The sequence below is a fragment of the Populus trichocarpa genome, chromosome 2 (genome assembly GCF_000002775.5).
Source record: "Populus trichocarpa isolate Nisqually-1 chromosome 2, P.trichocarpa_v4.1, whole genome shotgun sequence".
NCBI lineage: Eukaryota > Viridiplantae > Streptophyta > Magnoliopsida > Malpighiales > Salicaceae > Populus > Populus trichocarpa.
This window is the reverse complement of record NC_037286.2, coordinates 7263379-7289668: the sequence shown is the minus strand read 5'-3', so window position 1 is coordinate 7289668 and position 26290 is coordinate 7263379. Positions and strand designations below refer to the sequence as shown.

General features: G+C 31.6%; 3 protein-coding genes across 4 annotated transcripts; 2 read left to right on the top strand and 1 right to left on the bottom strand.

Moving 5' to 3' along the window:
• Positions 1-10946: 10946 nt before the first annotated feature.
• On the top strand, positions 10947-13987 carry LOC7465082 (serine/threonine-protein kinase SAPK2). Of its 2 annotated transcripts, none has more exons than XM_052450511.1 (9): positions 10947-11365; positions 11528-11602; positions 11949-12050; positions 12226-12279; positions 12390-12482; positions 12572-12664; positions 12766-12870; positions 13005-13103; positions 13305-13568. In XM_052450511.1, the coding sequence occupies exons 1-9, from the start codon at positions 11246-11248 to the stop codon at positions 13314-13316; spliced, it is 753 nt and encodes a 250-aa protein (XP_052306471.1). In that variant the 5' UTR covers positions 10947-11245; the 3' UTR covers positions 13317-13568. The 2 variants fall into 2 exon arrangements, with proteins under 2 accessions (XP_052306471.1, XP_002302308.1); XM_002302272.4 differs by having other exon boundaries at positions 10956-11365; positions 13483-13987.
• Positions 13988-18739: 4752 nt separating this feature from the next.
• On the bottom strand, positions 18740-20747 carry LOC7461787 (purine permease 1). The gene is made up of 2 exons (XM_002301034.4): positions 19707-20747; positions 18740-19211 (listed from the first exon to the last, which is right to left on the bottom strand). Exons 1-2 carry the CDS (start codon positions 20439-20441, stop codon positions 18897-18899), a joined length of 1050 nt encoding a protein of 349 aa, XP_002301070.2. The 5' UTR covers positions 20442-20747; the 3' UTR covers positions 18740-18896.
• Positions 20748-23352: 2605 nt separating this feature from the next.
• LOC7495173 (40S ribosomal protein S6) lies at positions 23353-25695 on the top strand. The gene is made up of 6 exons (XM_002302271.4): positions 23353-23497; positions 23620-23684; positions 24505-24562; positions 24643-24751; positions 24894-25166; positions 25264-25695. Exons 1-6 carry the CDS (start codon positions 23492-23494, stop codon positions 25500-25502), a joined length of 750 nt encoding a protein of 249 aa, XP_002302307.3. The 5' UTR covers positions 23353-23491; the 3' UTR covers positions 25503-25695.
• The last annotated feature ends 595 nt before the right edge of the window (positions 25696-26290 follow it).

Genomic DNA, 26290 nt, shown 5'->3' with positions numbered 1-26290 from the left:
TAAAGGCAGCTGGCACACACGAGGATATGAATAAAAGTTAGTTTTAAAGTGTTTTTCTTTCTTTTTTTTATAAATAGGGGTGGTTTTGATTTTGAACTTAAAAAGGTAGTAATAGAAGGTGTATTTATTAAATCCTGTTTTTTTCATATAAAAAAAGTGTTTTTATTTTATTTTTTTAATTTTTTTTTCAAATTAATATTTTTAGGTCATTTTAATGTGTTAATGTCAAAAATAATTTTTTTAAAAAATATTTTAATATATTTTTGAACGAAAAACACTTTAAAAAACAACCGTTGTGATACTCTCAGACATTCTCTAAATCCGATCCAGTGTTGATCTGGTTAAGAAATTGAGTTTCGAATCACACAGCTGAAAGCATAAAAAAAATATTTAGAATTTTAATATTTCACATGAAAAAGTTTTTAAACAATATATGCAAATGTAGATTATAAAAAAATTAGAAACTTGGAATATAGTACAGCTATCCTCCATTAAAAAGTTAATAAATAATTTATGTGAATATAGTATAATATATTTATCTCACTTAAAAAATTTTAAAAATAATTTATGTAGATATAGACTATATATAGTTGTCCTATATTAAATAATTAAAAAATAATTTGTATGAATGTAAATTATAAAAAAATAAGTATGGAGTGTAGTATAATATAGATATCTCATATTAAAAAGTTAAGAAATAATATATATGGATATAGGATAGTTACCTCACATTGAAAAAAAACAATTCACGTTAATGTAACTATAAAAAAATATGTGAATAAATATTTATAAATTAATTTTATTGTTTTAGGGTTTATTAAAAAAATATTGTATATCACTCGGGTTCGGTTGATCATGCCAATTGCTTGCTAAAGTTTTTATGATTTAAAATCTAATTAAAACTTGTAGTTGCGTGAATATCAAGTTAACCGTTGAATTAAGTTGGGTTTCAAATCTACAATCCAATATTTTTTATATAAATAAATAAACCTACTGAGGCATCAGAGTCTTTGTTGGGCTTTGACTAGCATTTTGAGCCGATAAATTTCGGGGAGCTATACAATTGGGCCCCAAAGCATTTGAAGCTCAACAACAAAATTCAAGGTTCGTGATTCTTGTTCATCACCCCCACCTCAAAAAAAAAAACAGAATTTCCCGGTGTTGTTTATGATAAATTATATGTTTGGAAGTGTAGTTCAGTTATTTTTTAAAGTGTTTTTTATTTTAAAATAATATTTTTTTATTTTTAAAAAATTATTTTTAAGATCAACGTATCAAAACGATTAAAAATATAAAAAAATATTAATTTTTAGCAAAATAAAATTGAATTTTTTGGAAACGCAGGTTGACCCGCGTTTCCAAACACTTTCAAATAGCGTGTTTAGGGACGTAATGTATAAATCATATTTTTAAAAAAAATTAAAAAAATTTTATTTAATTTTTATATATATTTTTTTAAATAATTTTTAAAAAATAAAAATTATATTATTTTAATATATTTTTAAATAAAAAATATTTTTCTAACACTAGAGCCGTCCATTAAGAAGTATATTGTGGTCTCAACTCTTTCCGAGCCAGATATTCGAACTTATTCAACTTGGAGGTATTTAATGTGTTGACCAGGGAAGCAAAATGTACCAAGAGGAGCAGTTATGTTGACTCTCGCCAACAACCTGGCTAGTGTTCCAACACATACAGAGAATAATTAAAAAAAAAGCCCTCTTCTCATTGTGAATGGCATTTTCACCGAATTAGGACTTAATCAAATTGATGAATATTCGCCGGCTATTACTAGTTTTATGTACTACAGAATTGTGCCTCCACCAAGTACCTGCTGCATTTTCCAAAAGCCATTTCTATATTTTAATTTCAACCTCCATGCATCTTAGATGTTTGTTCATGCGGTGAAAATGAAAAAGTGTTTTTACAACAACTTGATTTTTTTCTTCAAATTAATATTAAAAAATAAAACTAAAAAAAATAGATAAAAAAAATTAGGTTGTTAAATGATGAAATAAAAAAAAAATCTAGTTGATGGTATTTTATGAGTATTGTTACGGTGATTTAGCAACACCTTTTACTATTTTGTTGAGAAATAAAATTAAAAATAAAATTAATTAAAAAAAGCAGCAAATAAAAAACCAAAGTCGATTTGGGTTAATCTATTAAACATGTAACATGGGTTATAAAATCGAAATAGCTCATAGAAAGCAAACTTATAAAGTCTCTCTTCCAACAAATCTAATGTTTAAGGTTGAAATCGAGCAAAACAAAATTAAATCCATGATACTGATATATTACCCAACTAAAAGAAAAACAAAAAAATATCTAAAGCATAATTCCATAAACAATATAGTATTGAAGGATAAAATAAATAAAAAACACTAAATATAAAAATGATTGGGTTGTTAAAGGAAATCATCTTACAACAAAATACAAAATATAGGCATTTTGGTCTTTTCCATATTTAAAAAAATAGTAAAATTATTTTGTTACTTTTAAAAACAAAATTAACTAAACTCTCTTAGAGGTTTTTTTTTAATGATTCTTTTACTATGGTTTTCTTGGTTAATATCAAAGTTACCTAGAAATATTGTTGTATTTGATCATATATTAAATATTATTAAAAAAACTTTATGCACGCAATGGTGAGCGGTGACTTTTGTGTCATTTGGATGGTGCGTGTGAAACTATCCAGTCACTAAACACCACTATTTGCTACGACGTCTGAAAGGTATCGAATCTCCCTTTACAATGTGACAATGTGTGCCCTAAACACACCTCTGGTTTGACACTAATGATCATTTTTTTTATTTTCTCTATCCTGCACCTTGAATTCCATATCAACACCTTCAAAATTTTAGACCAACCCTTTTATTTTTTTCTTTGATATTCGTTCCTTGTCCATTTAATTGCTATTTATTTTATTTTGAATGGTCTAAAAAATTAGAATTGTTTTTTGATTCCACCCTCTTCCATTTTTTTATCTTTCAAGTCAGAACCTCGTTGTCTTGAGTGATATTTATTTTGTTTGAGATCTTTTTTTTTTGTTATTGCAACTTTAACCCCCTCTTTAAGTTTATTTTTCCTATCAAATTTGATTATCATTCTTTTGGTTGTTATTTTTCCTTACTCTGATATTTTGTTTTAATTTCACCTCCTTTTATATTTTTTTCTTTTAAATTCGGTCCTCGTTCTTTTTATTGCTACTTGTTTTGTTTGGGGTCATTTTTATTTTTTATTTTTTTTACAATTTCATCTTCTTTAAGTTTATTTTTCCTATAAAATTTGATACACATTCTTTTTATTGTTATTTCTTCTTTACCTTGTCAAAAATTTTAAAATGGTATTTTATTTTTAATTTCATCATCCAACATTAAATTAGTTATAAATTAAGATTTCTGATTAGGCTCGGGTCTAAGATTGCATGGTTTGCAAGTTTTAGAAATTGATCTAAGCTTAGGAAATTCATTCAGGTTTGCTTGTTTTTCCCCCTTCATTTAAACTCGTGTTTTTTCAGTTTCATCACTTAACATTTAATCAATTAGAGACAAAACTCCATATTTTTTATTCATTTTCTTTTTGTAGAGTATTTCATTAATTTTTCAAATGACCCGGGTTATTTTGGGTCTTTTATTTTTTGTTCATTATTGAATTTTATTTAGCTAATTTTTAAAATTGATGTTTTTTTCTTGAATCCATCCTTCAATATTTGAACTATTTTTTTAATAATTTATAAAATTAAATTTATTTTTCAGTTTCACCCCCTTCAGTTTTTTAATCTTTAAAATTTGGTTAATATTCTTTTGACTGCTATTTTTTTGTTTAAAATAATTTTTATAAATTGATTTTTCTTACAATTTCATCCCCTTTTACTTTTTTCTCCTATTAAATTTGATTCCCATCATTTTTTTTTACTCTGTAAAATTTTTTAAATTGCCATTGTTTTTCTTATTTCATCATTCAACATTAAATTAGTTGGGAATTGATCTTCTCTATTGAGCCCGGGTATAGAATTTTAAGGATTGTGAATTTTAGAGGGTAACCCAAGTTTAGAGGGTTCACTTGAATTTAGTTGGGTTTTTTTTTTCCCTTCCTCTAAGCTCTTTTTTGTTTGTAGTTCTGTCATTCACTATTTATTTAATTGGAAACAAAGCTTTGTTATTTTTATTAATTTGCTTTCATTTGATTTTTTACTGATTTTAAAAATGATCCAGGTTATCTCGAGTCTTTTTATTCGTCATTCTTTGTTAAGTTTTCTTTGGTTAATTTTATAATTTTTTTTATTTTATCATTTAATATTAAATTCATTAGGAATTGAGCTTCTTTATTCAACTATGATCTAAGATTTCATATGTTATGAGTATCTAAGATTTCATATGTTATGAGTTTGAGACATTAGCCTGGATTTTGGAGGTTTGTCGGGGGTTTTCTAGTTTTTTTCTCCCTTTTTCTAAGTTAATGTTTTTTTTTCGGTTTTATCATTCAACATTTACATTGTTAGTGATCGTGCTCTATTTTTTTATTTGTTTTTTATAGAATTTTAGTGCAAATTTTCAAACTGACATGCGTTATCTCGGGTACTCTTATTTGTCATTTTTGGTTGAATTTACTTTGGTAAATTTTTTTAATTAATCTTTTTTTAATTTTATCATTTAACATTATATTAGCTGAGAATTAATTTTCTTTTTTATTTCCATCGTTTAAAGTTGAGGTTTTTTTATTTTTATTTTGGGCTTCCTGATTTTTTTTCTATCTGTTTATCTCATCATTTAGACCGTGAGTTTGGCAGGATGGTTTTTTTTTTTTTTATAGATGTTTTTCTTAAAGAAAATGAATATTTTTTTACATTTTATCCCTTGACATTAGGTTGCATTAAAATTATGCTTCGTAATGTTTCCTGATTTTTCTTCTATTTGGGTTATCTTATTTATATTTGAGTTGCAGAATTTAGTTGCCTTGCTGTGTTTGCTCTGTGTATTTTTGCTTCTTTTTTTATTGACCTTCTTTTAAATTTCATTACTCTATGTTGTATTTGTTCAGAATTGAACTTTAATTTTTTTTTTGTATTTACTTTCTATTAGGTTATTTTAGTCTTATGATCCGACCTTCATACTTGACATGCTCGTTCAAGTTAGCTCATGATGATATTTTTTTGTTCTTCCGCGTTTGAATAGTTAGAATTTGTTTTTTTTTTAATTAACTTTTTTTTCTAGGATACCATGAATTTTTTATTTGAGTTTGTTAATTTACTATTGTGATTTGTTTTTTTATTATCTAATTAATTATACCAATATTTTTTCAGTCAATTCTACATCCCAAGTTAATATTATTATTTTTTAACATGCTTGCGTCGTTCTAGTATTTTTTTTCAATAAGAAAAATATCCTAGCACGCCGGGGTAGTGGGTGTATACAAATCTAAGTAAATTAACTAAGTTGAATGATGTCATGTTAAATTGTCATTTTCAAAATTAGTGCATATAATATAAACAATTTGCAGTGTTGTCGAAACCCAACTTTAACGCACATGTAATGTTCGGAAGGGGTAGCTTGATATGGCCTATTAACAATACCAGGGGTCATGATTTTTTTTTAAAAAAAACGAGAGGTCGATGATAATAGTCGATAATTTCTAATCAAGGACCGAATTAAATCCACCAATAATCAAGACTACATCTGTCGTGATTCCAGTTTTTGTTTTCTCCGGCAAAAACAGCATGCGAGGAATGTTCCTGCTACTTGTAGACAAAAATACATTAACAGTGCCTGTCCTCGCAAGGGATCAACGAGAAAGCCATAGGGAAAGCAGATCAGGCTCGAGAAAGACCGATGAAGCGTAGAACTGTTGGCTTTCTGTCTTCACCTTCTGATTTGCCAACGTGATATGTTTTTTCGAAGGAATGAATCCTACCCGATCTCTCCTTGATTAGCCTTTCATCTCAAGCACCAGTTAACTATTGACAACGTTGTGAAAATTACTTTCTCTGGGTAAATTGACATTTGCCGCAGACAAATCCATGCCGTGATATTCAATTTGACTAATTGCCCACGTGCCCCGCGATTAGTACCATGTGCTTTTATTTTGCACGGTCCAAGAGGCAAGAACATAAATTTATTTTTTGCCCGTGATATCCAGAAAAGATAATGAATAATTAAAAATATATTAAAAAAATATTTTTTTATTATTTAAAATTTATTTTACACGATCCAAAAACATAAATTCTTTAAAAAAAATTAAAGAGTTTCAAAATCATTTTTTAACCCAAAAAAAAAAAAACACACTGAAATCCATTGATTGTGAACTCTTGGAGGGTGTATTTTTGACAGACACGTATATTTTAAAATTTTCTGGAATAAGGTTTAATTTTTTTTCTTTTATTTAACAATAAGCATATTCTTATTCATTGCAATTATTTCTTTTCCTGATTAGGTCTTAGATGGAGGTTTCACATGGCGGATGGTACATTTATAAGGAAATATTTATTTTTTACTGTTTATTTTAGTATCTAAATAAGTTTTTTTTTTCTATTTCTATTTGTATTTTTTGCAAATAGTGTCAAAATAAGTATTAGAAATAAATATAAACTGTCAAAATAAGTGAAACAACATGTCAGTGGCAAGAATTCTAAAGTCACACTTCACGATTTCTTCAGTAATTTTACATTTACGTTTTCTTTAATTTAATAATTATTTTATCTTGGTTTGATATCATAAAATTAAAACATGTGCATCCTGTTAGTCTCAACAGCGAGAAGAATTGAAATAGTAGTAATAATGTACTGGTAAGGCATAAAATGCGTTTATAAATATATTTTAATAAAGTTTTATGATTTATTAAATTTTAGAAACATGTGCAGGTAGTACGGCGTCACAACCAAAGCCCAAAGCCCATGTCTGTGGCGGTGGAGCCCTTGTATTCTATGGATGCTCGGTTTGTCTATAAGATTAATTGAGTAATTATGTATTAACCATTGTCAGGTCTTGCAATGAATCTAAGATGGTCACGCGTATTGTAATAAGGTCATCTTTTATGTCTTGCCTTTAAGATGTCTTAGAATTTAGAAAGATTGATTTAATGGGGTTGGAGCAAAATTTACCACAAAAACACTCAAATGATACTTTTTTTTAGTCCTTGTTAGCAAGCCAGGAGTCTGCTACAAGGAAAAAATTAATTTTTTAAAAGGTTTTAATTTTTTAAAAAGTATTAAAATAATATATTTATTTATTTTTTTAAATATTTTTATTATTAGCACTTCCAAATAATTTAAAAATATAAAAAAATTTCAAAATTTTCTAGAAATGTATTCGACCAAACTCCTAAAAGCACTCTAACTCAAACATGATCATACTATAAAGGATGATATTGCACAATCTTAGCTATTGTTGAGATTTTCATGGACTCTTAGAAATTTATCATTTAGAAATCCCTTGCTCTCACTCCATACTATCATCAAATTGGACTGCTTGCCACTCAAACTGTTTCCCACCAAAACTGCTCGCTAATCAAATTGCTTGTTAATCACCTGTCTGTCTTCAAACTTGAATTTTGCTAGCACTGCTCGTTCTTTCTCTCACACTACTTTCTATTTACATTCACTCCTTTTAGTTGGTGAATCATTGTTTCTACAAGTCACAATATTAACTCATTATATCGTGTTTCTATAAGTCACCCTACATGGATGCTACAAACCTTTCTCCGAGTTCAAGGAGTTAGGGAAGTGCTTCAGATTATTTTACGAGCTGGGATAATTATTAAATATAATTATATTATATGTTATAAGAATTATAAATAAATATATAATTGGTTTAATTTAAATAAAATATTATGTTATATTAATTGTCTGTATACTTTTATTAATGATTGAAGATATTTAGTGTTTTTTATGTAAATTATGTTTTGAAGTTGAAACACTGATTATAAACTGTGCGGATTGTAGTTTTTTTGGAGTAATGAGTTAATAGATGAAGAAACTGTTTTTAGCAGCATTTTTTTATCGAGTCACATATATTATTTGTAACTCGTGTATCGTATATGTTATATGTAACTCGCATATCACAGTTGATATTTACGACACTCAAGTCGTAAATATTGAACGACACACAAGAATCATAATAGTTGTCTAGGACTTGATTAAATGTGCTAGGTCTCTAAATATTTTTTGAAATGCCTTATTTTACCAACAATCTTTTTATTATGCTAATGTCCTAAAAAAATTCAAATCAAATTAGCATTGAAAAAAATATTCTGATAAGTAAATGTAAAACTTGGTGCAAAACAATAATGAAAAAATTACCTCAAGCATCATATGATTTAATTATTTTTTCATATTTGTTCCAATTCTTTAAAAAATTACGGTTTACATTTTGAGTCAACTTAATTTGAATCTATCACCACATGTTATCTAACATAAGGAACTGAAACGTACTATTCACCATAAAACCCAATCAATCAAAATCTAATTTATTTCTTCAATCTAACTTCACTCTCAATCTTCTTCTCCAACCATTTACTTCGTTTAATTAATTCCTTCGATTCACCTTCCAAGATCACAACTCTATCAATTTTTCCATTGATCTCCTTTCCCTTTCCCTCGCCATGCTTACATGTTACAGTAATTCCAAAAATTGATAACTCTAATTGATCTTAATTTAAAGCGTATTGGTGAACCTTCAGGCGATGATGGCAATATTTCTCCGGCTGGTGACAAATGGCTAGATTGTTTCTATTCTTGATGAAACTGAACGCTCAAGGGTGTTGGAATTCGATTATTGGGGGCTCAGCTACTAAAGGGTTTAATGATGAGTTAACAGGTATGGCTCTTGTGAACTCGTTTTTTATGATGGCTGGGATATGAACGACCATTTCCTAGAACAATAGATGATCTACTTCAGCTCTGGAATCCCTGCGTTCACCAGAAAATGCAGAGGAGAGTTTGGGTCCTCTTTCCATATACAATTCTCTGGTCAGTATGGCTGGCAAGGAATGATTTGTTCGCGCTAATGCTTCGTATACTTGGAAGGGTATTGCCAGAAGGGGGTTGTTCAAAAAGGATATGAATTTGAATTCCAGGGATTGCTAACAGGGGCAGGGAAATTCAAGGGAAAGTTCGCACTGTTCTAATCAATGCTTTGATGAAAGTAAGGGGTGTAGATTTGGCTTTGAAGTTGATGCATAGTATGATTGGAATTGGTGTTTGAAATTGCTGAGCTGACGATATTTTGTTTTTTTTAGTTTAATGTGGGTGTCCAGGCTAGCTTGTGTGCACCTTGACTAATCCCACGGGCCCTGAAGTTAACGACCATGTAAGCCTCTAGTGTTCATTATATGAGCAACTACAGGGCTCGAACCTGAGACCACAGAGAGAGCAAATCTCTTGATCCCAAACTCTTATCACTAAGCCACCATCTAGAGACGATATTATTTGATTACATGAGCTTCTTATAGTTACAGATGATATGACTGGATTCAAGCTACTGGCTAGGATTTCATAAGAAGAGGGAGAGTTTTTGAGTGATAATTTTATTATTTTCAAACAACATGATTTTTTTAATTATTAAATTAAATATAACAGCAAATATATAAATAATTCAATTTTTTTTTGTCGTATATAGTGTTATAAAATTATAAAATTCAAGATATTTTATATAATTCACGAAACAATAAAAATATATAAAATAAACTAAATTATAAAGTGCTCAAGATAATTTTTCAAACAACAATTAAAAAAATAGATATCAAGAAGTTAAATAGTTCTTGTAAGTTTTTGAACATAAATAGAGATGTTAATTCATATATTTTGTAAAGGAAAAAAATTAAAATTAAAACTAGTAATCTAAAAGGAAAACCGGGAAAACATTTTAAGGCTAGATTATTCAAAGTTACCCTAAACTTTGTATCATACTGAATTTAGTTTTTGAAGTTTAATTTATTTTATTTGAGTACTGTGAAATATTTTTTTTGGATAAAAATAGATCTTTTTGTCTCTTTATTTTTATATCTTTAAATAATGTATTTTCAAAAAACATATTGTTTTTTTAAATCATTATCTCGATCAAATTTAACAAAATTAAATATTTATTTTATCAAAAAATAGTTTAAGGTACTCAAATATAAAAGTTTAAAGTTCAAAGACTAAGTTCTATTCAATCCAATCATTTAGCCATATTTTAATTCAAATGAATTTCCAAAATATTCAAAAACTCATAATTAAGATTCCATGTCACGTATCTTATAAAAAAAATGTGTTTTCTTACCAGAAATAGAACAATTTGGAGATAATTTATGAATGGATATAGATGAAGAGACTGAATTGAGATTTTTTGAGAAATCAAGGACCTAATCAAAATAAAACTTGTTTTAGGGAGTCAATTGAGAATACCTACATAATTGGGAGCTGTTTTGAGGTTTGTACTTTGTAACTTTTGTCCTTTTCCTTACAAATGGTAACTGCCTCCACTACTGTTCCAAACGGGCCTAATAGGTCTGAGCTTGAGCTTCCCACCTGAACTTAACATAAGAGATTGGACCATTCGTTGCGACAAGCCACTCTAAATCTTGAACCAAAACAAAAAACACGTGGGCCTCTTGGTTTTTGTTTGAAACCGATTCTTACCGCCGAAGCTTTCGGCGAGTAGCTCTCCAAACATAGGAGTCCATTTTTCAGGTGTTTAGTAATTGTTGTTTAAAATATTTTTTATGTAAAGATTTATTAAAATAATATTTTTAATTTTTTTAAAATTGATTTTTTATATCAGAAATAATTTAAAATAATATTTGCCATAGTTCGTGGCAATCCTTTTCTCTTCGAGAAACAGAATTTCAGCAGCTTCCACGCGGACCACATCCGCACCGCCTGACATTTTCACTAACGTTTGTTTTGTTTTTTTCTCACAAAGTAAAAAAAGAAAGATAGAAAGAAAAGCTAAATCCATTCGTCACCATTGTTCCACGTGCTCCTCTATCGCTGTACTTTTTTACAACCGCAGTGAACACGGTGGCTTTATCTACTCGGACTTCGGTGGCAATAACTTGCAAGGTACGTACAGGGCTACCTAAACCTCCACAAACTTTTCCATTTCAAACGTTTTAGGCATGTGTTTATGTTCTGATTTTCCAAGTCGTTGAGAAGAAAAGAACAGAAACGTTTATAGACAGATCGACAGAGGAGTGGAGAAGTGAGACTTGAATATAACTATATAAAAATTGCAGTATTTTTGCTGTTGCTATACTTCTTTTGGTAGCTATGGAGCGTTATGAGATTATCAAGGATATTGGGTCTGGAAATTTTGGGGTGGCTAAGCTGGTCAGAGATAAATGGACTAAAGAGTTCTTTGCTGTTAAGTTTATCGAGAGAGGCCAAAAGGTCTGTTTCCTCTGTTTTGCTATCTGTTTGGCTATTTCAATTTCAAAATTTTCCATATTTATCATTATATTTTGTTGATAATCTCTTGAAATTCAATAATTTCTGTTTCTATCATGTGTGCCCGTCATCTTTAATCACCAGGGTGCTTACTTTGTGTTGCAGATTGACGAGCATGTGCAAAGGGAAATTATGAATCATAGGTCATTGAAGCATCCCAATATAGTTAAATTTAAGGAGGTTTGTTATTGAACTTTCTCTGTCCTGTAATTTCAATTGCCAATTGTTGTCTTATCATTGTTGTATGCTGCGCAGTAAGTTAGCAAGGACTCTAATTTGCTCCATAAGGTTAAATTTCTCTCTCTCTTTTTTTTCTGCTGGAGAACCGAAAAAAGTATTGACTTATATATTTCTCCACGGTATAGTGGAGTATCCATAGCTTGATAGCCATTTTACGAAGAACTAATTGGAATAGATTCTTTCTTTTTAGCGTGACTTCCTAGAATAAATTAATTCGTTTGATAGGGGACAATCTTTAGTTTGAGGGATTCTTTGAAGCTTTTAATTTGAGATGTTATCCTTTCAGGTCCTGTTAACTCCCACCCATTTAGCTATTGTGATGGAATACGCTGCAGGAGGAGAACTTTTTGAGAGGATATGCAATGCTGGTAGATTTAGTGAGGACGAGGTAAAGTAGAGCAAAAAAAATTTCATGGAAAATACTGTTATTGTTATTTGCTAGAAGCTGAATGAAAAGAAAAATAAGAAGCATATAGAGGTAATAAATGTTGAGCTTCAATGTTGCTTATTGCTTATCAACATACACTTCCATTAATGTTGTGCTTCCGAGTTTTTTGCATCAGGCAAGGATTTTCTTCCAACAACTGATATCGGGAGTAAGTTACTGTCACTCAATGGTAAGAACTTGTACCTTTCTTTTGCCAATTTTTCCACCCTTTCTAAAATGCGCTGTAATTGTTTTAAGAATAGTATTTGATTTTGATACAAGGAGATTTCTATGCTGCAGCAAATTTGTCACAGAGATCTTAAGCTTGAAAATACACTCCTAGATGGCAGCACAGCGCCGCGTGTCAAGATCTGCGACTTCGGGTATTCAAAGGTAAGCACTTTTACTAATGCTAAAGGATGACCACTATGCATGGAGTTTCACCATCCTTTGGTTACTAATTATCCTGGCTTATTGTGCAGTCAGCTGTGTTGCATTCTCAGCCAAAATCTACCGTGGGCACCCCAGCTTACATTGCCCCGGAAGTTCTATTAAAAAAGGAATATGATGGGAAGGTAACAATCTTTTTAACCTTCTCTTCCCTTTTGATTTACGTGCTTCTCATTTTAGTTGTTTGAAAGCCATTAGTACTATGCCTAATCTTCAAGAGTTACAGATCTCAGATGTATGGTCCTGTGGGGTTACCCTATATGTAATGCTAGTCGGGGCATACCCATTTGAAGATCCTGATGATCCAAAAAACTTCAGAAAGACAATCGGGGTGAGAGTCTATACAAATTAATAAGCACTAGATAAAACCAAGTCGCAGTGCAATTATTGAAGGTCTGCATATTTATTATGGAGTTCTAGTTGAAATATTGCTGATCCCATTAAATGTCTGTTTGTTCATTGCAGAGGATACTCAGTGTCAACTATTCAATTCCGGATTATATTCGTGTTTCTGTAGAGTGCAATCATCTTTTATCGCGAATATTTGTGGCTAACCCTGAAAAGGTAAATGAACTTTAGCTTGCACTAAAATATATTAACTGCTTCTCCTTTCATGATTGTATTGAAAATAAAAGGGGAGAAGATTTCAATTATGTAATGAGGCTTTGGTACTGGATAGAATAAGGTACCTTATTTTTGGTAGGAAGCGTCAAGGATCAATTAAAATAAACCTTTGTTATTTGATACCAGATTGAAAGTTTTCAGCTTTTAATTTAGGAGACATGATGACATGGAAGCAACTTTAAGTTGAATGATGGTGGGAGCAATCAGCAAAGCTCCTTTTCCATTAATTCCTTAAAGCATTGCCAGTTGCCACCATTTTTTTTTGTCCTGTTGAACTCCTTTTATTGTTCTCATCAGCTAATGCTTGGTCACTGTGTAGAGAATTACCATTCCAGAAATAAAAAATCATCCATGGTTCTTAAAGAACTTGCCTATAGAGCTGATGGAAGGACAAAGCTGGCAGAGCATTGACGTCAACAACCTGTCCCAAAGCATTGAAGAAGTCCTGTCTATAATACAGGAGGCAAGCAAACCAGTCTCCCTGTCAAAGGCTGTAGGGCATTTGCTTGGAGGCAGCATGGATCTTGATGACTTGGATGCTGACGCAGACCTTGAAGATATCGAGACAAGTGGTGATTTCGTGTGCCCATGATGATTAAAACTATGTAAATAGATTGTCAACTTTCCTGAGGTATTGTCTCAATGATTGTGAGCACCAGATCTTCACTAAGGAACTCTTTACACAGTATAATCCATGTTTGGCCATGTGGCATATGGATGCCCCATCTGTAGATCCCTTGTGTTTCTTTGTTCAATCGATCACAGCAACATTTTGTAAGGTCTTGACGTGCATGGCATGGTTAATTCAGATACCTCTAGAACCCGATCGCTTGTTCTTCTCTTTATTAAATGGCGTTGTCACCACTCCAATATTAAGAAAAGAAAAAAAATAAAATAAAGACAGCTAACATAGCTAAAAGCTGGTTGTCAGGGTGATATAAAGGATTTAGTTTTATTATTTTCCTATTTAATTTATAGTTTTTTGCTTTAATTTTGGATTTTTGTTTTTAAAGGGCAGGTGTCAGACTGATATAAAGGATTGTAATTTTTTATGGAGAGTCAGATAATTAAAGAATAAATCATTTAGCAATGAAGCATAGTTAAAGTTCTTGTTTTAGATCCCTTTTTTTTTAATATATTTTTTGTTCTTTAAATCCTAATTAAATTAAATTTGGTCTCGTCTATTATATAAAAGCTAATGCAGTTCTAACTCTTATATCAAGTGTTTTGCCAAAATAAGTGGAGGCTCTTTGAATTATTATTTTTTATTAACATAGATATTATGTTAAATATATACTTCAACTAATTTCACGGATAAAAATCATTAAGAATCTTTTATTTTTTAATAGAACTGGTGAGATATACAGGAGGCCCCAGGTCGCAAGCTGAAATATTTAGAAGGATTGGCTTGTATAACATATTGCTTACGTGTTCTTCATGTTCGGGATTCAAAAGTAGCCATATTTATTTCTGGCAAAAAAAATAAAATTGATGATGATTCTAAACTATATATATGGTCAAAGTGCATGTAATCCTTTTATGATCTTGATTCGTGAACATAATAAGGTTTGAAATTGAATATTTTTCTAATAAACACATACACAAATTTGGAAAATTATACCATGCTAATTGCTTGATGATGAAATCTTGATGATCTCTTGCATTCCCGTGCTTGTTTTCAGCCTGTCATCGAGCCATTTTATTGAGGAGGTTCTGAAGAACTTGGACCCCGCAAATCTAAGGTGAATTCTGCCCAGAAACTTTATACTAAACTCTCGCTGTAGTAGCACCCAGAGCTCATCGCAGGTAATCTAGACATCAGAAGCACTCCAGAAACCGTTGTTGGGTTTATGAATGGTACTGGTTTGAAAATTAGGGTATTTCTCATTGCTGTACGTAGTAGCACCCAGAGCTCATCGCTGTAGGATCTCCCTTGGTATTTCTCAGCGTTGGATTCCCAGTCTATCTTGATCAGATCCGGTAATGTGTGGCAAGGCCTGTTTTCATGGATATGGGGTGCGTAGGCCACATATGTAATCCAGTGGCTTGTTTCAACTCTTTAGGGCACTTTGACTCTATTGGATCTTATTGACATGAAAACAACCACGGTCAATCCAGATGTTAAAACATTTGGTCGTCGTTGCCAATTGCTTATTTTAAAGCCGATGTTAAGCCCAAGGATCAATCCAGATGCGTTTCAGCGTTTTCTTTCTTTTTTAGTGACGTATTGAGGTCTGGTTTTACATCTATTAATTTTATTTTTTTTAATTGCGTGCTGACTATATAAAAAATTATACCTATTATTCAATTTTTTTTTATTCAATCATTCTTCTTTCAATTATAATTATTTTATTTACATTGATCATTTATAATTGGATTTAATTTTTGATTTCATTCTTAGTTGTTTGATTTTGTTAGTTTTTTAATCAAATTTGATTATTATTTTTTTAATTATTATTTTTTTTCCAATCATTTTCTTGATGCATTTGTCTTTCTTTAATTTCATCATTGAGCATTTCTTTTCATTTAATTTTTATGTCAAGTCTAGTGCCAGTTCTTTTAATTGTTATTTTTTTAATTGATTTGTTTTTTTTTTCAATTCAATCCCTAAACATTTGATTTCATTTAAATTTTTCCTTGCCATTTAATTTTAGCTAGTTTTTATGTTGAATTTAGTCTTAATTTCTTTAACTGCTATTTTTTTTTGTTTTGCATTGTTTTTTTATTGACTTTTTTTTTCAATTTTATCCCTCGATACTTGTTTGGATAATAATCTCACTTATTTGTTTTTTCAGGTTTGTCTTTAATGGGGGTCACCCTGGTCTCATGACCAGGGTCATAAATCTGAAAGATTAACTTAGGTCGATTTTGGTCTTTTTCAAAGCATTTTTTCAAGTATTTTTTTTATTGGTATTTTTTTCACTTTCTATTTATAAGGTCATCCTAATTTCATGTTCTATGTCATGTGTTTGATTTGTTCACTCGGATTGACTATCATGTTTACTGGAGGATTTTTTTAATATGTTTTCATTATATTAGCAGGTGTCCATTCCTTATATTTTTCTGATGTTTTGGTCTTTCATAATAGTTTTTATGGTGTGAATTTATTTGGACATATGTTTTTGTATTTATCGTTTAATTCATAATTTTTCAGGGTGAATTTATATTTTGTTTTATTTACATAAATAATTATCGATTTATTTAATTCGATGTTTGTATAGGCTTTTCAAATGACACTTTTATTTTTTCATGTAAAAAAACACATTGGAGCAGCCTGCATGCCAAGTATTTTTTTAAAAAAATTATAACTTGCATGCCAAATTGATGATTTTGATGTTTTGTTTTTAGTTTTTTCTTTTTTTTCTTTACGTTTATTTTTTTGAAAATATATTATTTTTTATTCCTTACACTTGATGTATTTATACAATTTTTGTTTTTCATTTTTTTTTATTCTTTTGTAATTTATTTTTAATGTTTTTTTCTTTATACTTTTTTGTTGGAAATTTATTTTACACAGATTTTATTGGAAATGATGTTTCACTATAACAATTGCAACATTGTTTCATTTTTCAGCTACATTAAAAATTAGCCCGAGATCTTATATATTTTTATTAATATACATGATCTTTATTATATTTCATTACATGTAAGTGTTGACTTTCTGATTCATAGTTATATTTTTTACTTGATGTGAAATTTGTTTTTAATAACATTTATATATTAATTATGCTTTAGAAAAAAAAATTATCCAACAAATTAAATAAACACATTAACATTTTGTTTTAATTCTCGTAAGCTTTTTAATTTATATATTTTTTTTTAAAAAATAAATTTACAAATTTTACATATTTTTTTTTGGTTTTAAAAAAATTATCCAACCCAGCATGTATCACATGCCCTAGTGTTTTGTACTCTGAAATGCTGGGCTCGAGTCTTGTAGACTTTCAATCAAACGAACAATAAGGGAGCCCCTGAGTTGACAGGCCAGGACCAACCTCCTGGTCCTACAGGGCAAGTTGCATGAACAAGTTGCATGGAGCACGGAGGAGCCTAAAGGGGCTTATATCAATACAAACCTCCTGGTCCCAGAGGGCAAGTTGCATGGACCACGGAGGAGCGAAAGGGGCTTTTTTACACACACATATATTCTCGATAAAAGGGGGTTTGGAACTTTGGATGTTTTTGAATTACAATTATCATAACAAAAACTAAAAGTTGCGGAGAAATCATTTCTCCACATTCATAAACACTTGTATTACAATATAATCCACAATATTTGGTATTTGTTTTTGCCTTTTTATCCCTTTGATTATTAATATTGAAAAAATTGAAGTCAATTTATTTTTAATTTCTTATTTGGGAAGCGACAAGTGTGAAATTGCGGGCATTGAGATCAGTAGCTAGTGGTGACGCCTTCTTTACGCAAACCAATCAACCTCAAAGCATCAGGGGAATCCCTGGACATGTCGTGGGTGTCAACAAGCAGAACGACAAGGGTTGATTTTTTAAGATCAGTAAAGAAAAAAATAAATTTTTTAAAATACAAAAACAACCAATCGATTTTGCAATAAAGATGATCAAGCGGATGGCCGAGAAGTAATAGAAAGAAGAGCATGTACTATCCAATAATAAATTCTTAGATAAATCATAGAGCAGTAATATATCAGAGTCATTTGTGTTGAGGGGGATGAAAGTAGAAAGAGGAGGGAGACAACCTCAATGAGAGGCGATGATGTAATGAATTATACTGTTCTGAGCTCCATCTTTTTAGTATTTGAGGTGAGAAGCTGATGCTCTTGTTCTTATGTACTTGAGTTTCGTAAATAGATGATGTTTTGTTATTGCCATTAAATCTATCCCGTTCACTTTAAATTGTCCGCAAAGAAACTGATTTCATCCAAAACATAGTGATCACATGATTCCGCCGAGTCTTACGATCCTCGAGGATGAATGAGACAAGCAGTGTGGTCGCCACCGATTGCCATGAACTTGGACAAAACACTACATCAGCTTAGACCAGCCCACCCAGCTTGCTTGCATTATTGAACTTGAAAGACTAGTAAAGTACATGAAGCTGCTACCAAAGAAAGGAAATTAGGAAGTTAGTCGTGAAAAGGAGCCAAAAAGAGCCCAAGAATGGCTTGTAATTAAACAACTGGACGGTGCGCAGTCAAACGAGGTAAAATAACAAGGAGATATTACGAGACCCGCAGAACTTAAAATCACTTTTCATGTGGAAAAAAGCACACTAGCTAGATCAAGCTATTGAAAGAATTCTAGTTGAGCCTCTTGTTATTCGTCAAAGGTTATAAATTGTATCCCACTACAACATATTTCGAATCTACTCAGGTAAATACGGCTATTATATCCTGTCCTGCTCTGCAAAAATCAGTCCCAACAGAATCACCAACCAGTCCTAAAAATAAAAAAACCTTGTTCCGAGGAGAAGATAATGTAATAAACCAAATCAAATGTTCCTCTAAAAACTATGTGCATTGGATGATTCATCTACTTGAAGGGGAAAGAAGTAATTCCTTCTACATCAAGAAACATGCTAATGCTCTGAAGATGAGTCCTTCACGAAATCAAGTCAGCAGTCTTTATTTTAGATATGCGAGATCATACTCTTCACAACAGTAGATACAGCTGAATAAAGAAAAGCGCATAGCTTCATAAGGATGCAGTTGATTCATAATTATGCATACAGAAACAAATGTAGTATTTCCTGATTAACTAATGGGTCGATTCTTCTTTGTTGGCTTCTGGCTTCTGGTATTCTCCATACAAGTAAGAAGCAAAACCCCATAGACACATGGCCAAGGCCATGCCCTTTTCTGCATTAAAGACCTCTTTCAAGATCATCACAGCAAATGCCTGTTGGACTGGAACCAGAAGAGATGACACAAGCCCCCCTAAAAGTGACGAGGAGTTAAATATCACCCCCAGACTTCCTATTACTAATAACTGCAATACTATGGCTGCTATTAATAGTATGGTGTAGTACTTTGTTTTACCAAGACCAAACTCTGCTGCCTCTTTGGATATAGCCTGAGCAAAACACAAGCTCATTAGAATTATTTTGAACGATGCAACATTAATGATTCAAATAAACCTCAAAAGTTCACATAGATGATGAAGTTTCCTATGCGATTTGCTAAGAGATAGCAATTTGGGTGAGCAATCAATAGGTATAACCCATCCTGAAACCAGTGCAAATACACACACACACATGTTTATGTATGTATGTATGTAATATTTAAACAGAAATTCCCCAAGACAGATTATTTAGACTAATATATTAGGCTTGATGGAAGTAAAGTGATAGGTAAACCAATATTTGATCGTGGTAGATTTTAAATCTATGAAACCTTGAAGATTTCAAGCTTCACTGAAGAACTGGTTTGTAAGAGAAGCTTGTGCCAGCTTTTCAGTCGGAAATCTTTATTTCAGAGTTTGTTACATGGAAATTAGGAAGCACTTCAATTTTCTTTCAGAGTTAAGTTCTGGAGAATGAGAAAATTATCAAGACTATTTATCACTTACCTTAAAGTCCTTGTTGATAATCATGGGGATAGAGCAAAATAGAGTAGCAAACATTGATATAAGGAACTGAACTTGCAGGACAAGGTCAAAGGTGATGGCCTTGCCAGCCTTCAAGTAAGTAAACTCCAAAGCAGGCATTAGAAACCCATGAAGAGCTGCACCACCAATAGTCATGAAGAAACCCAGAATATATTTTCCTTTAGACTCGCCACTCGGTCTGTCTCCATTCATATGAAAACCAAGAATAACAGACCCGAAAGTCATCAAAGCCACCGCATTTATCGAGTAATGCGTGAACTTATGCTTGACAATTATATATGCAAAAATTGCAGTGAAGGCCAATTGACTAGAACCAAGAATGGAAGAAACAGAAACAGGGAGATATGACATGCCAAAGGAGTAAAGATAGCTATCAAGGCCAAGAAGGAGTCCCAAGATGACACTAGCAGAAAAAAGCCAAGGTGTGACCAATAATCTACCGGCCTGTGCTCTAGCTCTAGCTCTTATGTAAGATATGGCTATTGGGATGATCAAGATTGGGAAACCAGCTGTAAGTAGCCAGGCACCGAGCCAATTACTCTTTCCTCCATGCAAATAGTAAATCCTCACAAGTAATGGACCTGCGACTTGACCAACTGCCATTAACATGCAGTTTAAAAATACCAGAAATGCCTTCATATGCTTCTTGTTCTGATGCTGGTCTGGTTCATTCATGTTTCCTAGCTCTGTGTCCATGAATCCTTCTTGATTCAGTAGGCTTGCCTGTGTTAGCGATGAAGGGGAAGTGGATATGCGCAATTTAGTGCGTTAGGCTATTTAATCTTGTTTATTATGTTAGGTAGTGCAAGATACTGAACATATATTCATCTAGTAGTACTCACTAATGTTAGTGAACAACAAAGATCACTAGCTAGCAGTAGCAATACTAAAAAATCACAAAAGCAGAATGACTGTGAAGCCACTGAACTAAAAAATAAATAATATAAGAAAATCCCACCCCAGATTATCATTAATGTAAGGAGTTCCTGCTTCTTTTTTAGTGTTTGTGATTAGATTAGTTTTCTGCTTTGTTTCTCAAGTGGATACTTTGCATGAGGATGGGGGTAGACATCATACTTGTTATTGTCATCAAACTTTTGCCTTTCACCTTCGCCTGTCGGTAAAGGAATTTGATTTCATCCAAAACACAGCCTAATAATTTTGTAGAGTCTGGGGATGAATAAGATGAGCACGTCGCAAACTCAATGGCCACATCAGCTGTGACCAGCAGCAGTACCAGCTTTTACTTGCGGTGGACTTGAAACATTAGTGCACTAAATCAAGCAACCACAAAAAAAAAAAGCATGAAAAGAACGAAGGAGCCTAAAATTATGGGCCTATGACCTGTAAACAACTGATTGGTACCAGCCATTTTCATGTGGAAAAAGCTCACCGGCTTACTTGAGCTGTCGAAAGAATTCCAGTTCGGTCTCTTCTCAACGAATATAAATTGTATCGCAGTATAACATTACTAAAATCTCTTGGTTAGAAACTTGGCTATAATTGTTTCTTTAGAAATGTCATAACAATTTAATTTTAATATATCGAACAATATGACAGAAGAAAGCCAACAAGTTTTTAATAAATTAAAAGGAGTTAATTTGCTTTTCAATTAGGTAATATCTAGAACTATTGCTCATTTCTAAAAAACTTGTCTCAAGTGCAAAAAATAATAATATATCTTCACTTAAATAACATTTTTGAGAGTCTTTAACAATTAAATTAAAAGAAGAAGAAAAGATGTTTTGAGTGGTGAAGCTTTAGCTCACTCACTAATTGCGTAGAGTTGGAGTAAAGTCAAGTGATGAATAGTCGAGCTATTGTATCTTCGAGGGGACAGGTGAATGAGAATGTGACGCGGGAAGTTCTGGTAAATTGTACATGGATTTATTAAGTAAAATAATTAACTTAACGGATTTTTCATAGTAGGCCATATATATTGAAATGTGTCTAGTGTTATAGTGAACTTATTTCTTTACTTTTTACTTTTTAATATTTTAAAATTTTATCTGAGAGGTAGGATAATCTTTACATTCAACCAATTTATCATTCTTAATTTATTTAGAGTAACGTCGTTTTTTTTAATAACAATGCAATTATTATTTTAAAGAGTAAAAAATCAGAATATTTGGTCCATAAATCAAATAATAATTTTAATTTTTGTCATTAACAATTAAATTACACATGTATCTTTATTGTGTAAACTTATTAGCCTTAACTTTAGAGGTTTGATTGTCATTTCCTAATGATTTTTTTGAGTGATGATTACATCTTTCATTTGATGTGGACAAAAATAGATAAGATATGCAATCTAATCATTTATTGCGGTAATGTTATGTTGTAGATAAATGATGTCTTGTTTTATTTTTTATTAAAAAAATAATTATGATAATACATGGTGTAATGTAGTTTACATGGATGCATGTCATGTATTGTTAATGAATCATTGATGATATAATAGGAATATCTTGCATGATGGGCGACACAAAAACATACATCCTTAGTTTTAAGGGGAAGTGTGTAGTGTCGGTGCCTGGAAGAATAAAGGTAATTATTACGGTTGAACCAAATAATAGCAAGAGTTTAATATATTTGAATGGGGAGCATATCCATATTTTTAGCATATGATGATAACTTAAATATCCTCAAAAGTAATAATTAAATAACTTTTGTGTAAGGCATTCTTTAATTTTTAATTTCAAAAGCGCAATTGAAAGTTTAAATTACCCTTCAAAGTAGAAATTTTATAGTTGTTGTTTAAGAAATTTTTGTTATTTTCCTCTTGGTTTTTTCTTTATTGTTAAGTTAGGTAAGGTTTAGTTTGGTCTCTTAATAAATATAAATATAAAAAATAAAAAATAATAAGTTATTGGTGCGTGCGATGCACATACCTGCAAGTGAGAGAAGCTTGCACCTTTGTGGCAGAGCATGCAGGCTTCTCCAGTGGCCAAACACTATCTTTCACGACAGTGTTTAGAGCGACGTAACATGATCTTATTGATGGATAGACACATGGCAACCACAAACAACTAATGTAGCTCCAATGACTCTTATTATTTTGATTGCTGTTTTCTTTTAATTTTTTCATGATTTATTTATATTTTTTAATTTTGTTTCTCAACATTTGATTTGATTTAATTTTTATATTTAATTTTGATCATTGTTCTTTTGATTGCAATTTTTTTATATATGATTTTTTTAATTTAATTTATTTTTCAATCTAATCCCTAATTATTTTATTTTATTTTATTTTTATACTAGATTTGATCTTTATTATTTGATTTCTATTTGTTTTTTTTTTATTAATTTTTGATGATTATAAATTTTGCTTTATTATTTCTATACTAAATTTAATTCTCAAATCCTGGATCTTGAGTTAGTCAAATTAACATGAGTTGGATTGGTTTTTTTATGTTTTGTTTTTTAAATTACTTTTTATTTTTAATTTTATCTTCCAACATTAAGTTATTGAGCCTTTAACTTCGTTAGGGTTATCTCAGGTCTCAAATTAATCAAGTTAATCTGAGTTGATTTAATTTTTTTTAGTGTTTTTTTATTGATTCAACTTTGATTTTTTTTTAAGTTTATATATATACTTCAATTATCATAACCTATACATTATTTTTTTTATATTAGAAAAAAATTAATCCGATAAAACCCTAAGCAGAAGGCAAGGTGCAGTCTCTCTTAGTCTCTTCTCATCTCATTTCGGGCACAGCCGCCGCCTCCGCTCCGCTCTCCCAAACATGAAGGTTACTTACCTCCGTTAATCTGCCATTGAATCAAAAAACAAAGTTTCGTTGTTGATGAAATCCTAACGACTCCGATTTCATGATTCTCTCGGTCTCACTCTCTGTTGTTTTGTGTCTTGCAGTTCAACATCGCATATCCCACTACGGGATGCCAGAAAAAGCTCGAAATCGACGATGACCAGAAGCTGTAAGCTCCTCTTTTCTCTGTCAAATTGTATTTGCTTTTGTTGGTAAATCACCCCTTTTTTCTTGTCAAAGTTTATTTGATTTTGTCGATTAAAGAGATAGATGTTCGCGTACTTGGACAAAGATGCTGTGTTTGTGTTGTTAATTTAGTTTCTGTGGATGAAGATAACAAATTATGATTTTTTGTCTGGATTTTTCGAATTTTTTACACATTTTTAGCCTTCATTTAGTGATAGAAGAGTTTTTCTTTAGAATTTTTTTTGTATATGTGTTTGTTTGGGTCCAGAATATCTACTGCATCCGTTATTTAGAATAGATTTTTTTATCTTTTAATGCATGCTGTAGCTAGTTTCGATATTCAAAATGTAATGCATTGCAATCCAATACCTTTAATAAGAAAATAGAACGAAAAGATATTATAATCTGATATAAAAAAAGGCTTTCTCAATTTCTTTATAGCATACATAAGTTCCAACAAAACCTTTAAGAACCTGATGTTGATAAATGCCCATTTGCATGGGTTTTCTGTTTGTTTCTGTAAATGTGGAACTTCCGAAGTGAAGCTTCCATATTGTTATACCTTTTCTTGTTGGATGGAAAGTCTTCCTTCAAGTAAGGAACCTTAGCTACTTGTCTAGTGCGATATTCTGTATCAACCAACTCGTCTGACTCAATTGTGGTAAATCTGTTCAATATTAACCATTCTTTGATCGTAGATTCAGCAGCAAGATCTGATTGGCTTTTTTTTTCCCTGTGTTTTTAGTTATCAGTTGCAATTCTAATTCTGAGATTTATCTCTTTTTCCGTCTTTGAATCTGCAGTCGGGCATTTTTTGATAAGAGGATCTCACAGGAGGTCAGTGGCGATGCTCTTGGAGAGGTATGCACATTCTGGTTTTCTAAATACTGTATGCTTATATTTTACATGTATGCTCACCAATTATCCTCTGGGTTTGATAGGAATTCAAGGGCTATGTTTTTGCGATAAAGGGAGGTTGTGACAAGCAAGGATTTCCCATGAAGCAGGGGGTGCTAACCCCTGGCCGTGTTCGTCTTTTGCTCCACAGAGGTGTGACTACTTAAATGTTAGACTCTGTTATATTCTCTAAATTTGTTAAACATTCTTGGTAAATATTGGTCGTTAAAACCTTATTGCACCAGTCTTGTTTGCCTGACGAACATTAAAATGCATTTCTATTTTGCCTCCATAGGAACCCCCTGCTTCCGTGGATATGGAAGACGCAATGGAGAACGCAGGAGAAAATCTGTGCGCGGGTGCATCGTCAGTCAAGACCTTTCTGTTTTGAACTTGGTAATTGTGAAGAAGGGTGAGAATGATCTTCCTGGACTCACCGACACAGAGAAACCAAGAATGAGAGGTCCCAAGAGAGCATCGAAGATCCGCAAGCTCTTTAATCTCTCAAAGGAGGATGATGTTCGCAAGTATGTCAACACTTACAGGAGATCATTCACAACAAAATCTGGTATGACTTCCTTTCTTATAATATACTTGTTTATAGCTTCTTGGCATTTGTTTGTCTTTAGCTTAATATAATGTCTTGTGGTTCTTGTTTGTTGCAGGAAAGAAGGTCAGTAAGGGTCCCAAAATTCAGAGGTTGGTGACGCCACTGACTTTGCAAAGGAAGCGAGCAAGGATTTCAGATAAAAAGAAGAGAATCGCCAAGGCCAAGTCCGAGGCTGCTGAGTACCAGAAACTTCTCGCCACAAGATTGAAGGAGCAGAGAGAACGTCGCAGTGAGAGCTTAGCCAAGAAAAGGTCCAGGCTCTCTGTTGCTTCTAAGCCATCCATTGCTGCTTAGAATTACAAATCTCTCTAGTTGTTGAGTTTTGGTAGCAAGAGAAATGTTGTCTTAGGTTTCTTCAAACTATAATTGTTATATTTTGAGGTGTTACTTGAATAGTTTTGGAAGTGCTTTGACACTTGGTTCATTGGATTCTCCATGATATTATGACTGTTCGCTACAATCAAATGGAATCTTTTTAAAACTTGAACCTCCGCTCCAGTCCTAGTTTAATTTTGTTGGCAAAGTTGAATGTTAGGTGGTTCTTGTGATTTTTGGTCGATTTGAATATTCAGGGTTCAGGCACTGTCAAAATAATATTGTATAGTGCTGGTGTGTTGAGGGCCCTGCCACGGAAAATGCTGTGTGCTAATACTAGTTGCCTGCTTTGAGGATTCGTAAATAAAAGGATGGCTCAAGAGGTATCCAAACTGTGTTCAAAATCAATATTGTTATAAAGAAAACTCTCAAATCGACTGGAGCAGTGGTTTTTTTTTCCTGTCTTTTCATTTTGATCTCCAAAGTTTAAAGGCATGGAAATTAATATTTCTAGTTTAGAGAAATATTAGAAAATAATATCTAGAATGAGATGAACCTGAAATACAATATACACTTTTTGGAAAATCTTTAAAATACATGTTTGCATGTCAAGTTAAAAGAAAATCATAGAACACATGACAATATACATCATGTTCCTCCAATTGAATGGTACTTCCTTTCCTTGCCTTAATTCTGGCAAGAAACTTATTTTCCCCTCCGCAGCCTTCACTTTCTGCACCCAGAAATGGTCGATAATCTGTTAATTT

Bases quoted from the DNA above. Each gene is read 5' to 3' on its own strand.
- LOC7465082 (XM_002302272.4), top strand. From the start codon at position 11,246: ATGGAGCGTTATGAGATTATCAAGGATATTGGGTCTGGAAATTTTGGG. The intron at 11,603-11,948 runs GTTTGTTATTGA...TTATCCTTTCAG, and splicing joins ATATAGTTAAATTTAAGGAG to GTCCTGTTAACTCCCACCCA. The intron at 12,483-12,571 runs GTAAGCACTTTT...CTTATTGTGCAG, and splicing joins GCGACTTCGGGTATTCAAAG to TCAGCTGTGTTGCATTCTCA.
- LOC7461787 (XM_002301034.4), bottom strand. From the start codon at position 20,441: ATGGACACAGAGCTAGGAAACATGAATGAACCAGACCAGCATCAGAAC. The intron at 19,212-19,706 runs GTAAGTGATAAA...TGTTTTGCTCAG, and splicing joins TTATCAACAAGGACTTTAAG to GCTATATCCAAAGAGGCAGC.
- LOC7495173 (XM_002302271.4), top strand. The intron at 23,685-24,504 runs GTAAGCTCCTCT...TTGAATCTGCAG, and splicing joins ATCGACGATGACCAGAAGCT to TCGGGCATTTTTTGATAAGA. The intron at 24,752-24,893 runs GTGTGACTACTT...TTGCCTCCATAG, and splicing joins TCGTCTTTTGCTCCACAGAG to GAACCCCCTGCTTCCGTGGA.